Below are 16,116 nucleotides of genomic sequence, written 5' to 3' on the forward strand. Positions count from 1 at the left end.
ATCGATATAGTGCCTCAGTTCAAGCGGCACGTGACGTGAACCTAGGAAATTAACACGAATGAACAATGGTTGAAAAAGAGACAGTACAACTTACCGAAATGTATCCCTCATACAAAATATCGATCAATCAGTGTTTTTTCAACTGCGGAAAGAGGTCAATGAATGATTAGCGCTTGGGTGTACAGTAGGCCATGCAAGACTATATAAATGCTTCATTCATTCGTAAAACAGCTGGAGAACAATGCCACATAACCTTACATGCCACATAACCTTACATTTACCTCAGGAAAGCCATTTAATGACCATATTATATATAACACGTTAGTTGGCTAGAAAAATTGGCTATAGAGAGGAGTATTTTCCTAAATATGTGCACTATAGGCCTATTAGCCTACATGTTTATTGTATTTTTACATATTTCATTAAAATATTATAATGTTGTTATTATAATAAAACCCACATTATATTTAATTGAGGTGTAATAATAATACCAGCTAACAGTGTTCTCTGTATTAGGTGAGATTTTTTTCTTGAGAAAAATTTACATGTATCTATACTGTACCTAATATGTATCCAAATGAATCGGAATCAAATTACAAGAATTGAAATCGTGAAATTTGTGTCAAGCTATAATAAAAACTGTAGCCTACCAGTCATTGTACCATGTAAACGTTGTAACATGTTGTCACTAAACCTAGTAAAATTATGTTTAGTTACCAAATGTTTTGACAATCACAATACATTTATTGTGATGTAAAAAAAAAAAAAAACTTGCATCCTCCAAAGTTTTTTTTGGAACCAAACAAAAGTAAAACCCAATATATATATATATATATATATATATATATATATATATATATATATATATATATATATATATATATATATATATATATATATATATATATATTTATAAAACGGTTAGTTCCAATCCTTGATTCTGATTGGTCAATAGCTGTGCTTTATTCACGATAAAACACGGCTATGACCGCTTCACCCAACGGTTCTATGTATCACTACACAACACCCCTAGCAACCACTCTTAGCAACTTAAACAGATGTTTCATCTCATTGATATTGTTCATTTAAAGCTAGAGCAGAGCATTGTGAGAGATCGAGTAAGCGAGTGTACCTGCATTTACAGTAGACGTAGCATTTTCCTTCAGGTCAGTCCTATATTCATAATAAAAAAATGCGTTTGAATGTCCGCTGCATATTTTGTCCTTTTAACAGTCATGGGATTTTCCGTGCATAACGTTAGTCATCTGTCAGTTGCGTCTGTCTTCTCCGTGATCACAAGTTCGAGTCCTTTCAAAAGCCTTCTCTACAGACTCACTCACTCACTCACTCATAAAGACAGTCTTTGCCGCCATCTATTGGCGAAATAATATATGTAACTTCTGTTGCTGTTCACGTTCCGGGACTATTTTTTCCAGCGGAAGGCAGGCTTTTAGTGATTTTACTTCATGAAAGTTGCATAGATACATATTTTTCGGCTTTAATATTTTTATTGTGTGGCAACCGTTTTATAAAAGCAATAAGGTACTCGAGGCAAGTGCTGTATCGTGAATAAGTAACGGCTGAAGGGGTTGCAGGCACTCCGCTTCGCGTCGTGCCTAACAACGCCCTCCAGCCGTTACTTATTCACGATACAGCACAGCCTCTCGTACCTTATTGCTTACATATATACACTCACCTAAAGGATTATTAGGAACACCTGTTCAATTTCTCATTAATGCAATTATCTAAACAACCAATCACATGGCAGTTGCTTCAATGCATTTAGGGGTGTGGTCCTGGTCAAGACAATCTCTTGAACTCCAAACTGAATGTCAGAATGGGAAAGAAAGGTGATTTAAGCCATTTTGAGCGTGGCATGGTTGTTGGTGCCAGACGGGCCGGTCTGAGTATTTCACAATCTGCTCAGTTACTGGGATTTTCACGCACAACCATTTCTAGAGTTTACAAAGAATGGTGTGAAAAGGGAAAAACATCCAGTATGCGGCAGTCCTGTGGGTGAAAATGCCTTGTTGATGCTAGAGGTCAGAGGAGAATGGGCCGACTGATTCAAGCTGATAGAAGAGCAACTTTGACTGAAATAACCACTCGTTACAACCGAGGTATGCAGCAAAGCATTTGTGAAGCCACAACACGCACAACCTTGAGGCGGATGGGCTACAACAGCAGAAGACCCCACCGGGTACCACTCATCTCCACTACAAATAGGAAAAAGAGGCTTCAATTTGCAAGAGCTCACCAAAATTGGACAGTTGAAGACTGGAAAAATGTTGCCTGGTCTGATGAGTCTCGATTTCTGTTGAGACATTCAGATGGTAGAGTCAGAATTTGGTGTAAACAGAATGAGAACATGGATCCATCATGCCTTGTTACCACTGTGCAGGCTGGTGGTGGTGGTGTAATGGTGTGGGGGATGTTTTCTTGGCACACTTTAGGCCCCTTAGTGCCAATTGGGCATCGTTTAAATGCCACGGCCTACCTGAGCATTGTTTCTGACCATGTCCATCCCTTTATGGCCACCATGTACCCATCCTCTGATGGCTACTTCCAGCAGGATAATGCACCATGTCACAAAGCTCGAATCATTTCAAATTGGTTTCTTGAACATGACAATGAGTTCACTGTACTAAAATGGCCCCCACAGTCACCAGATCTCAACTCAATAGAGCATCTTTGGGATGTGGTGGAAGGGGAGCTTCGTGCCCTGGATGTGCATCCCACAAATATCCATCAACTGCAAGATGCTATCCTATCAATATGGGCCAACATTTCTAAAGAATGCTTTCAGCACCTTGTTGAATCAATGCCACGTAGAATTAAGGCAGTTCTGAAGGTGAAAGGGGGTTAAACACAGTATTAGTATGGTGTTCCTAATAATCCTTCAGGTGAGTGTATATGCCTTTTAGGCACTAAAAATAATCTCACAGAAATTTTATATGTAATATAATACTCATTTTTTCTAGAAAATAATTTTTATAATATCCAGAGAAATGTATACTCTGTGAAGAACTACACAAGTGCATACACAATTCAGTAATCAAACACTTTATTCATACTTTCCAAAGCAAACAAAATGAATGTTTTCACACTAAAATTGTAAAGAACACAAAAACAGTTGCAAGAACAGTAAAGTCACCTCTTTGCACAGGCCTGTATCTCATGAAGCACATCGGAATAACATCAAGCCAAATGCGTCATACCTTTATGCTATTAATATGGACTCTAGTTATTAAAGCAAAGCATTTCTAATCTGATACTATAGAAGTGCTTTTCAAAGAGCCTCTAACTCACTTTTAGACACAGACCAAAACTTAAATGATACATAATAGTAGAGCACCTTGTATGGCTTATAACTATCAGCTCTGTTTCTCCTGATCTTGTTAATAGTTGTAATGCTATGATCTATAGCTCAAAAACAGGAGTGTTTATGCTCATTTATGATGATCTCAGCACCTCAAGGGCATAAAGAAAATGAATGACTCCACTAAAAACAAAATCAAGCTTAAAGCGTCAGTGCATTCAAACACACGATACATTAACAAAAGCGTTGAAAGAAAAATATACTGCTGCTCTGTCTTAATCTGAAATTTTGTCCTGTGGTTTCCACTGAGGCTTTACAGTAATTCCTACTGTATGAAATAGAGCCCACAGTCAAAGAATCACATTAATATTCGCAACATCAAAAAGCCAAAATTCAGAAAAAAAAGAAGAAAACCAACCATATGGAAACGCATTTCCTTTCACATTTTCTTTGAAGTTGTTTCACTTTAACTGTTAATTGTTGTCAGTGGTAATGTGCCACAGATGACTTTCTCCAAGAACACTTTTTTCCTCAAATATATCTTATGATCGCAATTTATCGTTAATAACAATTCAGAAACATCATATATAGGTTATAACAGCGTGAAGAGGTAGGCCTGATCCTTATGTAACTTCTCCACACTAACACAATATTCCACAACAAATAGCCAATTTGGAATATAAAGCGAAGCATATTTGTGAGTATAATTTTTCAAATAAACAATTTCAGTGACTTTTTTGAAAATTCTGAAACAGAAAATTCATGTTTAACATTGATTGAGTTGGAGCATGAGCTTAAAAAACTTCATTTCAGTTTCATCAGACATGGGTTCATACTGCATGTAAAACTTGATTGGAAATAAGTACTTGTACTTTATACCAAACCACATCTATGTGGTGACCATATCACACAGTCAAGCAGCATTGATGTCTTTTACTACCTATAGACTGAAAACAGGGGCAGTGTTTCATGTTGATGATATCTTGCCATAAATATTAAATAACCAAATCTATCTGTGGGACTTTGGATTTCTGAATACTAGTTAGCAAACACCAAATTAACATTTTAAGGGATAAACAGAGAATAAGTGCTATTGGGAAGTAAAAAAAAAAAAAGAAGAAAAAACAGCAGCACTTCTGAACTAGGAACACGCCTGCTGAACTGAACATCTCTCTTTGGGTTTCAAAACCATAAACTGTCCAGCCTCTGTTCATTGGTTGTTATGATTTGGTCACATGGGAAGTAAATGGTCATCCCTTTCTTCTGGCTCCTCCCCAAGAGGTTCAGTAGCCACACCTCTGTATGTGGGGGGTTCTTCTCTGTTACCACGGGATCGGCAGACGAAATCACATCCGTCCTGTTAGGGTAATAAAAGGGTATATTTGGTTCATAAAAGGAAAAAAAAGAATGACTGAAACAGGAGACAGAGACCTATATACGTATTTACACCTACAGCAGATAAGTTGCCGATCTGTGACCAAAAGGCATAGTTGGGGAACTGTTCAACTCCCTTGGCTCCAACTACCAGTCGCTGATAGAGGAATCCACCGGTAAGATACACAGCCAGGCAGGAGAATACACTATGAACAGCAAACAGGAACATTACATGTAAAGTATGTGCAAAAAACATGAATGTTTCTTCTTTATTGCCACTAATGGTGTGATGATCCCTCTGAGAATGTTGAAGCACTCACACAATAAGGAATATGGAGCCGCCACTGAGTTTGGATGGGATTTTTTGACAGAGTACATTGGTGTCCAGCTCAAACAGGTAATAACAGTCATCTGGCTTCTGATTGTCCTCCAAAACCACTGAAAAGTCATTCTAACAAAACAAAGCAATTAATGATTAATAAGAAAATGACTGAGTTGATTAGGTTATTCTGGCTATTTTCATGGTAAAGGCTATGCTATCTTGCATACCCGAGTTATTTGTTTAGTCCAAAAGTGACAATGCACTAATGCTAGTAGCCAGCCAGGGTTTGACATTAACTTGTTTTGCGCACCAGCCACTGTGGATAGTGTTTTTCCAAAGTTACTAGCCACTCAGCATTTTCACTGGCCACAATTTTAACATCGATACCATGGGGAAAAACTGCCATATAAATATTTTTAATATTATCTCATAATTTGGCAGCAGGTATATTAGGCTGCTGTCACTTTAAGACCTGAAGCACGGATCCATTATACTGTTACACATGCGTTTTCTTTCTCAACTGTTTACGTTACCTTAAAACATGTCTGACTGTATTTACGTGAATACTCGGCAAGATCGGCATTTTAACATTATTTTGTGTGTATTTGACTGTTTAAGCGCAGTAAGCAGCGAACCCGAACTCAAGGCAGCTTTAAGGTGCGAGCACAAAATCTGCTGGAATGAGTAAAATTATCCCACGCTGAAATTCAAGCACTTTAACTCCAACAATATTCATCCGGAGCAAAAGAAACGAGCGAGTGAGGGGAGGCGGGTTTGTTTTACGAAAACTAAAATATAAACAAATTTTTTAAACAACAAAAGTACATAACAAAACTACTAAAACACAAAAAGTGTTTCTGAACTGTCACTACTGTCATTTAATGCAATAAGGATTGCCATTTTACAAATAGACCTACCAATCCCTGTGTAAAAATAAAATAATGATGCTGCCATGTTTCTTACGTCATTTTTTAGAAATTCGTCACTCTGACCCCGCTATACAAAACAGTGGATTACTCCATAAATATTAATCCATAGCATTTAATATTTTGGCTTTCATCACTATTAAAAAATATGAAAAGTTTCTGAAATGTGGTTGTTTGGATACGGAATGACCCGACCCGATAGTCCTGCTCAGCTGAAATAGTTAAACATTTTCAACTTCAATTCAACGGGGAGGGGTGATCCCACAATTCCAAGCAATCATTTTCACTGAATACATCTCAACAAGCAATCTATGCCATATCCAAAGGATAAAAAGTTCATACCTTAGCATTTTCGTTGCATGAAATCATAATCATGGCTTTTCTTGGCTCTTTTGAACAGTGGGTGTCATAATTCTCACCCCCCTCATAGATGAGCAAAATCCAGTCACCTGCACCAAGAATAAAAGCAGAACTATTGTAGAAAATGAGTTAACACGACTTCCCGTGACACCTGTAATAAGATCTGTAATTTAATAAAATTTGATCTGTGTATTATATGTGTTGTTGCAAAAGAACATTGTAAATTAATCCCTGCCAATAAAAAGAAAATGTCAGTTGTCATTATTATAAATCAACGGTGATATGAATGACTACTGAAATAAATTAATATGCAATTCAATTGGAAAGAGATACTGAAGACCATAATGGGTTCAGAAAAGTCCACCTGTAGCAAAAAAGAAACAAAAGCAGAAACGTCATTTCTAAAGGTCAAGCAACGTAACATACTTCCTTTAATGGCTCGTGTTTTAGTGTAGATCCCAATTGGGACCAGCTTGTCATCTTTGTCATCTTTCTGCACAAGACCTGCATTCTTCAATCCGCCAGCATCTCCACACACCTGAAAAATGTACGAATATGCTTCCTGCTGTTGTCCTTTCACGGTGAAGCTGTTCAGAGTGAATATGAGGATAGTTAGAAAGTTGGCAACTTTAACAAGACCAGCACAACCTGCAAACATGAATGCAAGACTACTGTATCTTGCAAAAAGCTGGTTTACCTTTGATTGGTGAGAGGCTCTAGTAAAACGAGCGCATTTTTCTCAGATTCGCTGGATGAAATCAGCTTGCAGTTGTCCGTGTTGCGCTTAGCTTGCACTCCAGCAAGTAGTACAAAAAGAGGAGTGATTATTCTCACAGACAGCAACATGACTTTCAGAGGTGATGCCTGATGGGAAAAGGGCATTAAATAAACTTGTCAGTGAATGTATCTATTGACTGAATGATGCATGGATACAGTACATACAAACCAATGACAGAATTGTGGGCAGTGTAACAGTAGCATTACACAATATATGCACAGAATATATACACATGTAATGCATATTGTATTATACAGAATCATGTGTTCTATGATTAGTAAAGAACTCATGGACAAAAATTAGACAGTGTCCTTTTTCTTGGTTAACTTCAATCACCTTTGGTATCTTATAAAATCTTGCATATTTTATAACATTTTATTCAGCTATTCGTTTTTTTTTTATTGTCCACACCTTATGTGTACTTCACAAATACAATAAATCAAAAACTCTGAAATATCATGAAATATTTTTGCTCAAATCTGATTCATATTTTAGCTGCATAACACTATAAAAGGGTCAAAAATGAAAGGTCATTAGTATTTTTCCAATTATACGTCATATTTGTAAAAGACCACAGAATGAACCCATTACTTTATTTCGAAAATACAATTTTATAAAACTCGAGGAAAATTGCAAACTGTGCATGTTTACTAACGTTAACAAAGCCTGGTTCTAATGCCAAACACGATGTAATAATCTATATGTGATATTACTGAAAACGGTTCGAAAAGACAACATAAACTTAAACTGCATCGATCCAAGTTCAAGTAAGCAATGAAGCAAACGGTAACGTTAATTAAGAACTTTAATTAGGAAACCAGATACACAAGCTGCTGTTAGCATAAGCTGCCATCTTTAATATGCAATTAAATAAATGCACAAAGTTAAACACAAACGTACCTTTCGGAATTTTTATGACAGTGTTAACTGTAGAAAAATTAAAAGTGGAAGGTCTCAACTAGTTGTCTAGATGTGGACACCCAGCCTGGGGTTCTTCTTTCCAAAAGTGTCGCACTAGTTGATGTCCTTAAACAACACTTAACGACATTCCGTCAAAATATACGCTAGTGTCGATAATTACACAGTGAATAAACAAACTTCGGTCAATTTTAGCGTTAAAACAATTGCATGATTTAAAGGATTTATCTGTTTCTGTTCAAACGCGGAAGTGAAACTAAACAGGCGCCACATGTGACTGTGAATGACGCGGAAGCTGATGCGCTGCTGCACGTGAACATGGGATATTGAGTGCAAGTGTGAGTTGATCATCAAACAAGACCTGTTTTTCCCTGACAAGTCTCAGTCAGCTCTCCTGTTTGACTTAGATATTATCGTAGAAGTAAACTCCAAAAGATTCAGTCAGACGAAGAAGTGAGGATGAAAAATCATTTTTATTTTTATAAAGAATAAAGGAATAACAAATGAAGAATAAATTTGAGTAGTGAAGTGAAATGTTGGGCCCTTGAAGCAGAGAACTAAGGGAACAAGGGCATATGTACAGGAAACTTCCCTTTGTTTATGTCAGATATAGGCTAGGTCAAGTAGATATCCATTATGTCAGGGGTGCCCAATCCTGTTCCTGAAATCTACCTGTAGATGTGTGTACAAACTCACTGACACCTCGTGTAGAACTCAGGTCTGCTCTTTATTATTATCATACACTTCTGAATAGTTTCCGCTTCTTACCAGACCTCCTACGTCATCTTACACGTCATCAACATTATCTACATCCCCCTTCTTAATGATGAGTATATATATATAACCGTTAGCCCTTAACTTTATCTGCTATATAAGTGCAGTGAAACTGGAAAACAGTGTACAACCTAACATGTGTACCAAAATATGATACAACACTGCACAACAAAATACAACGTTTAACTTTTTTTTTTCTTTTTTTTTTTTTTTTTTTTTTTTGCTGCTGAAATATAGGTAGAGAACTCTCTAAGCTTATGTCGTGTAGTCTTTGTATCGGGGGTTGGGCTTTGATATTCTTCCTGAACGGGTGATAACTACGGGTGGTTCCTGCACATGTTCCCTTTGCGGCTGTTCGACATTAGGCTGGGGTTCTGGCAGGGGTTCACTATCGGGGTTGAGTGGGGCCTCTGTTGTTGTGGGCGGGTTGTATTGTTCAGGTGTGTGTAGGAGGTGGCGCCTGTTTCTCACATATGTCGCATCTCCGGACTGGACCTGGTAGCTGTTTGGCTGCGGTGCTCTTCCTATTACCGTCGCCAATCTGTCATATCCCCTACTCGTCTGTATTCTTATTGTCTGCCCTGCTTGCAATGGAACCAAAGGTCTGGCTGATCTGTCATAATGTGTCTTTCCTCTCTGTCTTGTCCGTGTCAGAGCTGCCCGGACCTGTGTTTCTACCTTTGGCACATACATAACCTTGGTCATGGGAATGAGGGTCTTAGTGCGCCGAGAAAACAGCCGCTGGGCTGGTGAGGGCAGCCCATCTCTTGGTATGTTGCGCAAATTGAGCAGTGCCACATACACATCTGTACCATCACGTGCGCATTTTTCCAGCAGGTGTTTAGCCGAGCGTACAGCCCTCTCAGCTAGCCCATTTGATTGAGGGTAGTGGGGGCTGCTGGTGACATGGCAAATGTCCCATATGTGGGCAAATTCTTGGAACTCCCTGCTTGTGAAATATGCTGCATTGTCAGTCATTAGCTGTTGAGGCGCTCCATGGGTGGCAAAGTGGCGCTTTAGCCTGCTTATGATGGTCGCGCTGGTCACGTTTGGGAGTTGGTCTATTTCAAACCAGCCGGAGTATGAGTCAACGAGCACCAGATGTTCTTTCCCCCCCCACTCAAAAACGTCTGCGGCGGTGAGAGCCCATGGCAAGTCTGGTATATAATGCAATTGAAGGGGCTCCTTTGTTTGGTGCGGTCTGAGGGCATTACAAGGAGCACACCTGGAGATTTCATGTTCAATGTCCTGGTATATGCTGGGCCAAAACATGGTTTCTCTGGCCCTGCGTTTTGTTGCTTCTAGGCCCGGGTGGCCCTGATGCAGCTGTCTGATATAATAGGGTTGCAGTGAGTGGGGAATGACGAAACGCTGACCACGGAGCAATAGGCCATTATCAACCGTGAGTTCGTCTCTTATGGCATAGAACTGCCTGAGGTCATGTGGCAGCTTCTTTGATGAGTCAGGCCAGCCCTCCGCAACGACCTCAGATAAGCGCCTGCACAGGTGGTCTGCCTGTGTTTCCTGCCTCAGTTCCACAATTCTTCTTGACGAAAGAGCTTCCACTGTCATCACATCGTAGTCCTCACTAGTTTCGGCCAAGTCAGTGGAGGGCAGGTGTGCACGCGACAGCGCGTCTGCTAGGTATAGCTCTTTGCCTCTCTTGTAAATGACATTGAGGTTGTAGCGCTGCAGCTTAAGCATCATCCTCTGAAGGCGTGCAGAAGCTGAGTGTAGTGGTTTTCTTAGAATAGTGATGAGAGGCTGATGATCAGTTTCGACAGTCACTGGACGGCCATATATGTAGTCATGGAATTTCTGACAAGCATAGACAAGGGCCAACAGCTCCTTCTCTATCTGAGCGTAGCGTGACTCAGTCTCTGTAAGTGCTCTTGAGGCAAACGCCACCGGTTTGTTGTTCTGGAGGCAGACAGCACCCAAACCATGCTGCGAGGCATCTGCAGATAACACCACCGGCTGATGCACGTCAAAGTACTGAAGTACAGGAGGACTTGTGAGTAGTTCTTTGAGTCTGGTGAATGCTGCCATGTGGTGTTCCTGCCAACACCACTCTACATCCTGAAGCAGGAGTTGGCGGAGGGGTGCTGTGGTTTCGCTATAGCCCGGGATGAATTTTGACAAATAGTTTGTCATACCTAAGAACCTTTGGACTCCATGCTTGTCTGCTGGGGTTGGCATTGAACGGACAGCATCTGTCTTTGTAGGGTCGGGCTTTATGCCCTGGTCAGTTAGAAGGTGACCCACATACGACACCTCAGACACCCGAAAACGGCACTTGTCAGGGTTAAGCTTAAGGTTTACAGCACGTATTCTGTCCATGACCTGGCGGAGGCGCAGATCATGCTCTTCTCTTGTGCTGCCCCAAACGAGGATGTCATCAACCACGATTGCACATGGTTGTCCTTCAAAGAGCTGCTCCATACACCTTTGGAAGACTTCACTACCCGTGGATATCCCATAAGGCATTCGGAGGAAGGCATATCGGCCCACTGGGGTCATGAAGGTTGTCAGCTTTGATGACTCCTCACTGAGTGGCACCTGCCAGAACCCACACTTAGCATCAAGGATGCTGAACACCTTGGCTCCTGGCATGTCGGCGATCACCTGTTCCACTGTTTTCATGGGATGATGTGGCCTGAGGAGGGCTTTGTTGAGGTGGACAGGGTCAATACACAGTCTTACGGCACCATCTTTCTTACGTGCCGCCACCATAGACGAGACCCACTCAGTGGGCTCCTGAACTGACTTAATGACTCCCAGTTCAGTCATTCTGTTGAGTTCATTGATTATTTTGTCTTTCATTGCCAACGGCACTCGTCTGGGAGCACATATTGTAGGGTGCACAGAGGGGTCCAAACGCATGTGATACACTACAGGCAGTTTGCCTATGCTGCTGCAGTCAAAGAGATCTTTATACTCTGCGAGCTCGGCTGGAGAGCCTTGTTGGAGATTGTGCACATTCGGGCCAAGATGCACAAAGCCTAATTTGACGCTGTCTCTGAGGCCCAATAGGGGTTTTACATCATTGTCAACAACGTGGAACTGTAGTGTCCCACATGTGAAGTTTACATTAGTGACACCTAAAGTCCTTATAATCTGACCACCATAGGCCACAAGGTTGACTACATGGCTGTGGTCGACATGAGCGCCTGGGTCGATGTGCTGGAGAACGCCTCTAGACAGTACATTGCACCGGGCTCCAGTGTCAATCTTCACCTCAAGTTGCTTCCCTGTGTTGGAAGTGGACAGGATGGTAAATATCTCTCCCTTATCAGCTGGCACCTCTACACTTTCACAGTAAAACAGATCTGCTGGTTCATATGCAATTTGTGCATCAAGTTCACTAATTCTATGTGTCTGTCCTCCTCTGCGTATGGTGTGGGGTGCTCTGTTTGACTGAGATGGACCTTGCTCTGATCTGTTGTAAATGCGTGTTTTGTTTGATCTGCAGCATTTAGAGAAGTGATTCCACTTGCCACACGCATTGCAGCGCTTGTTGAAGGCTGGACAGCTGCTGCGGTCAGATGAATGCTGGCCACCACAGTTCGAACACGTAAAATATTGCACTGCACAAACTTCACTTTCCTTCTTTAGTTCTTTGGTACCTGCTTCTTTTTTTATTTCTTTGTTTCCTTTTTCAGACTGCTCATGTAACATGCATATTTCGATAGCTGAGTTTAAAGTTAGATTTTTTTCTTTCAACAGCTGTGTGCGGATGTTGTCATTGTGAATGCCACATACCAATCGATCTCTTAACAGTTCGTCGTGTAACGTCCCAAATTCGCATTTTCTGGCTAGTGTCTTTAACGTGGCAACGTAGGACTGGATTGTTTCATGTGGCTTCTGGTTCGTTGTATTGAATGCATGTCTGTCCATAATTACATTCTTTACAGGCAGGCAGATTTCTTCAAACTTCTTTACCAGTACCTCTGAATCCTCCGCATCTTCCTCCTCCTCGAAAGTGAATGTGTCATATTTATCTTGGGCATCGGGACCAGCGAGGTTGAGAAACGTGTATGCTCGCACTTTTTCGGTTGCTGCTGAGAGACCGGCGTTGCTGTATATGCGCCATTCGCGCTTAAACTTAGTCCAATTGTCCGCAATATTCTCGTCAAAGATGAGGGGGTCGATCTTACGAAGTCCTTGTGCCATCGTCACTTTAGGCTGACTTCTGACACCATGTAGATGTGTGTACAAACTCACTGACACCTCGTGTAGAACTCAGGTCTGCTCTTTATTATTATCATACACTTCTGTATAGTTTCCGCTTCTTACCAGACCTCCTACGTCATCTTACACGTCATCAACATTATCTACACTACCTTCCTGCAAAATGTCCATCGCATACTCTCTTAGGTAGTAGGCCTACTTATTCTGAATAAGTAATTACTTCACGACCGCTAAAAAAGTACATTCTATAGTATGAGTGTGTGTAGAATGTAATTCGGACTTACTACATTCGCCATGTCATTATCATGTGATCTATCAGCATCAATTACGTCGATTCACTACCATTCATAAATCCTCTCCCGTGGCCTCATGGGATGGTAAAGTGTCCATCTTATGCATACTTCAGAATCTCGAAGAAGTAGGTCATCTGGGTACTTTTTACTCTTTTTTGAGTACTATGAATTCGGACACACTTCTTTAGTCACATACTGTTTTTTGCCTACTATATAGAAGGAAGTATGTGATTTCAGATGCAGCCAAGATCTTCAGGAGCACTTGATAATTACAGACAGGTGTGTCTGTTCAGCGTTGGATCTGAAGGTAGGTCTCCAGGAACAGGATTGGGCACCCCTGCATTATATGTTTGTGTAACGGCGTGACCTGAGGCCTGTTGTTGCACAAAGCCGGTTTGCTACCCAGGGTTGTGTTTCCCAAAGCCAACTGGCCACAAGTTCTGTCGTTACCAACACAATTCAACAGAACTTGCGACCATAGTTGGCTAACAATGCTTTTGGGAAACGTTCGAGATTAGTTTGAGCAAACTCTAGTTTTTCGATTTGCACGGCTAACCTGCTACGCACCAGGTTTTGTTCTGGGTTAGAGATTGCAAACCCAAACTGGACCAAGCTGTGAGTAAAGTGACATGTTTCTGATGCAATAAAGCCACTCCTCCTGTATCTCTCACTCCAAATGAAAGCAGTTTATAATGCCATTTTAGAGACAAAATTGCTCATCTTTTGCTGCTAATTATTTATATTATATTCATTATTATTATGTAATTTATCAAATATATTCATATAATTATTAAATTCAATGACAATTGATATTAAACTTTGCTTTTAAATTAATATAAATATCATACATGTATTCATAAATAAATCTTTTAAACAGATTAAGCTTACATGTATTTGAGCTCTTTGTGAAACTATATCAATTATAAGGCCTATTTGTTTGATTCACAGTTAGACATTTTTTTCAGCCGTCTTCTTAAACTCTTGCTGCAGCAGCAAGGCTTATTCCTGCCTTGTGAATGCGGTTAATTTCATGATATTTTTCATAATGATCTCAGCAGAGAAGTGAATTGTTCTGGCTCTCTCGCTCTTCATGTTTCGTAATTGGCATTTTCAGGAGTTAATCGCAAACCCTGGATCAAACAGAGAACGTTTACAGAGCATTGTGAGCCTGCCTGTTGAACTTGATCTAAACCAGGTTGGATTTGTATGGATTCGTCAACGAGCGTGTTCAACTAACTTCATGCAACAGGCCTCTGGGCTGCGTCCGAAAAGCTGACTTGGTGCCTCGCTGCCTTAACAGGCAATGACTTTGTAGGCAGCGTTTGCACACGAAGGTCTCACAAAACTGATCTCAGACAAACTTCGGAGGTAGCGTTACGGTTTGGGTGGTATAATGCCCTTGTCACAAGATGTAAAATAAGTATTTGATGTCCCCAGAGTATGTGAAGGTTTAGCTCAAAATACCCCACAGATATTTTTTTATATAGAATGTTACAATTGTCACTTTTTGAGGGTGAGCAAAAACGCTTCGTTTTTGTGTGTGTCCCTTTAAATGCAAATGAGCTGCTGTTCCCGGCACAGAGGGCGGAGCTACAACAGCTTGAACACAGACATGCACTGAAAATTTCAAAAACTTTTAGCCTTTTATGTTTAAACTGGAGTCAGACAAAGATGGAGAGACTCAAGAAGAGGTGACAACGTGTAGGCAACATTTCTGAATGGTTAGTTGATGAATTTATGTAGCTTATGTGTGTAGTTATCTTCTAGTCACTGATTAGCATATTCTGTCATGATGATAATCTATAACTGGCAAATCGGTTTATGCCAATTTTAGGGTTAGTGATGTCACTAACCCGAGAGGAAACGTTTGTAGACCCTATCAGTTATTTGTTGTAGTCCTTAAAAACAATTTCTTTAAAAGCAAATATCTAACTTTGCTTTGAACTTTAAGAATAGTAACTTTACAGATGTTGTTTGGTCAAACAGCAACATTACACACTAACTAGTAAAGTTAGAAAAGTGAAATCATAATCAGCCACCCCTTTAATGATCTATACAGCAAAATAGAGCTAGCTTTGGTGATAACTAAGCAAATATTTAATCACTATATATCAGTAATGGAAAATGTTGCTCAAAAATTTACATTTACACACAAACTGATGACAACTGTCACAGAATGGAAAGGACAGGATTGTGGGATATCAAAGGTAGCGAAGAAGGATACAGCTATGCTGCCTTCAAAACTCAATCAGATGAAGGTATCTTAGGAGACAGGAAGTGAAACCAACATTGAATTCAACATGCATTGATGCCGATTGCAGCATTTCAGACCCAGGTCTGGTCATGAACGGCAAGAATAGATAGACTAAAATATATACGTGTTGTGGTTTTGACATCTTTAGAAGAAAGAAAGCATGCACAGCAAGCATCAGTCGAGTCTTTTAAAGCACTATTTATGGAGAAGTACATCTGGTACATTGAACTATCAATTCTATAACAAATATCAGTCATTGGAATGCGTCCAATATAACTAAAGCTATATCTTTTAACGTATTGTGAATAGTGAACACAAACAACATACATGTTCTTGGAAAATGCTAGAAATGAATACATGTGTGAATACAAATGGAAATCAAACAGAATACTAAATTCTCATAATATCAAAGTCATTAAAGTGCACTAGTTTTTTGTGAGATGTGTTTTGTAGCCTATGTTTTATATATCTGTTCTCCTGCAATTACTTTTTGTGATACTAGTTAACTAACCAACTTACTAACCTTTTTGGGTGTCAGGATATGCTCAACCTTTGCCATTGCACTGAAAGTATCTGATTAGTTTATTGCAGTCTTCCCAAATTAGTC

The 16,116-nt window shown here is 40.0% G+C and overlaps 1 protein-coding gene across 1 annotated transcript; it reads right to left on the reverse strand.

Annotated features, from left to right (window-relative positions):
- Positions 1 to 4,167: 4,167 nt before the first annotated feature.
- On the reverse strand, positions 4,168 to 8,285 carry m6pr (mannose-6-phosphate receptor (cation dependent)). Its single transcript, XM_056234861.1, has 7 exons — positions 7,980 to 8,285; positions 6,999 to 7,165; positions 6,728 to 6,888; positions 6,284 to 6,390; positions 5,014 to 5,144; positions 4,773 to 4,899; positions 4,168 to 4,676 (listed from the first exon to the last, which is right to left on the reverse strand). The coding sequence occupies exons 2-7, from the start codon at positions 7,145 to 7,147 to the stop codon at positions 4,551 to 4,553; spliced, it is 801 nt and encodes a 266-aa protein (XP_056090836.1). The 5' UTR covers positions 7,148 to 7,165; positions 7,980 to 8,285; the 3' UTR covers positions 4,168 to 4,550.
- Between the last annotated feature and the right edge of the window lie 7,831 nt (positions 8,286 to 16,116).

The sequence above is a fragment of the Rhinichthys klamathensis genome, unplaced genomic scaffold, assembly GCF_029890125.1.
Source record: "Rhinichthys klamathensis goyatoka isolate OS25496 unplaced genomic scaffold, OSU_Roscu_1.1 h1tg000407l_1, whole genome shotgun sequence".
Classification (NCBI taxonomy): Eukaryota; Metazoa; Chordata; class Actinopteri; order Cypriniformes; family Leuciscidae; genus Rhinichthys; species Rhinichthys klamathensis.

Coding starts and splice junctions, on each gene's coding strand:
- m6pr (XM_056234861.1), bottom strand. CDS start 7,147: ATGTTGCTGTCTGTGAGAATAATCACTCCTCTTTTTGTACTACTTGCT. Junction 6,889..6,998: donor GAGCCTCTCACCAATCAAAG/GTAAACCAGCTT, acceptor CACTCTGAACAG/CTTCACCGTGAAAGGACAAC. Junction 6,391..6,727: donor AACACGAGCCATTAAAGGAA/GTATGTTACGTT, acceptor TTCTTGGTGCAG/GTGACTGGATTTTGCTCATC.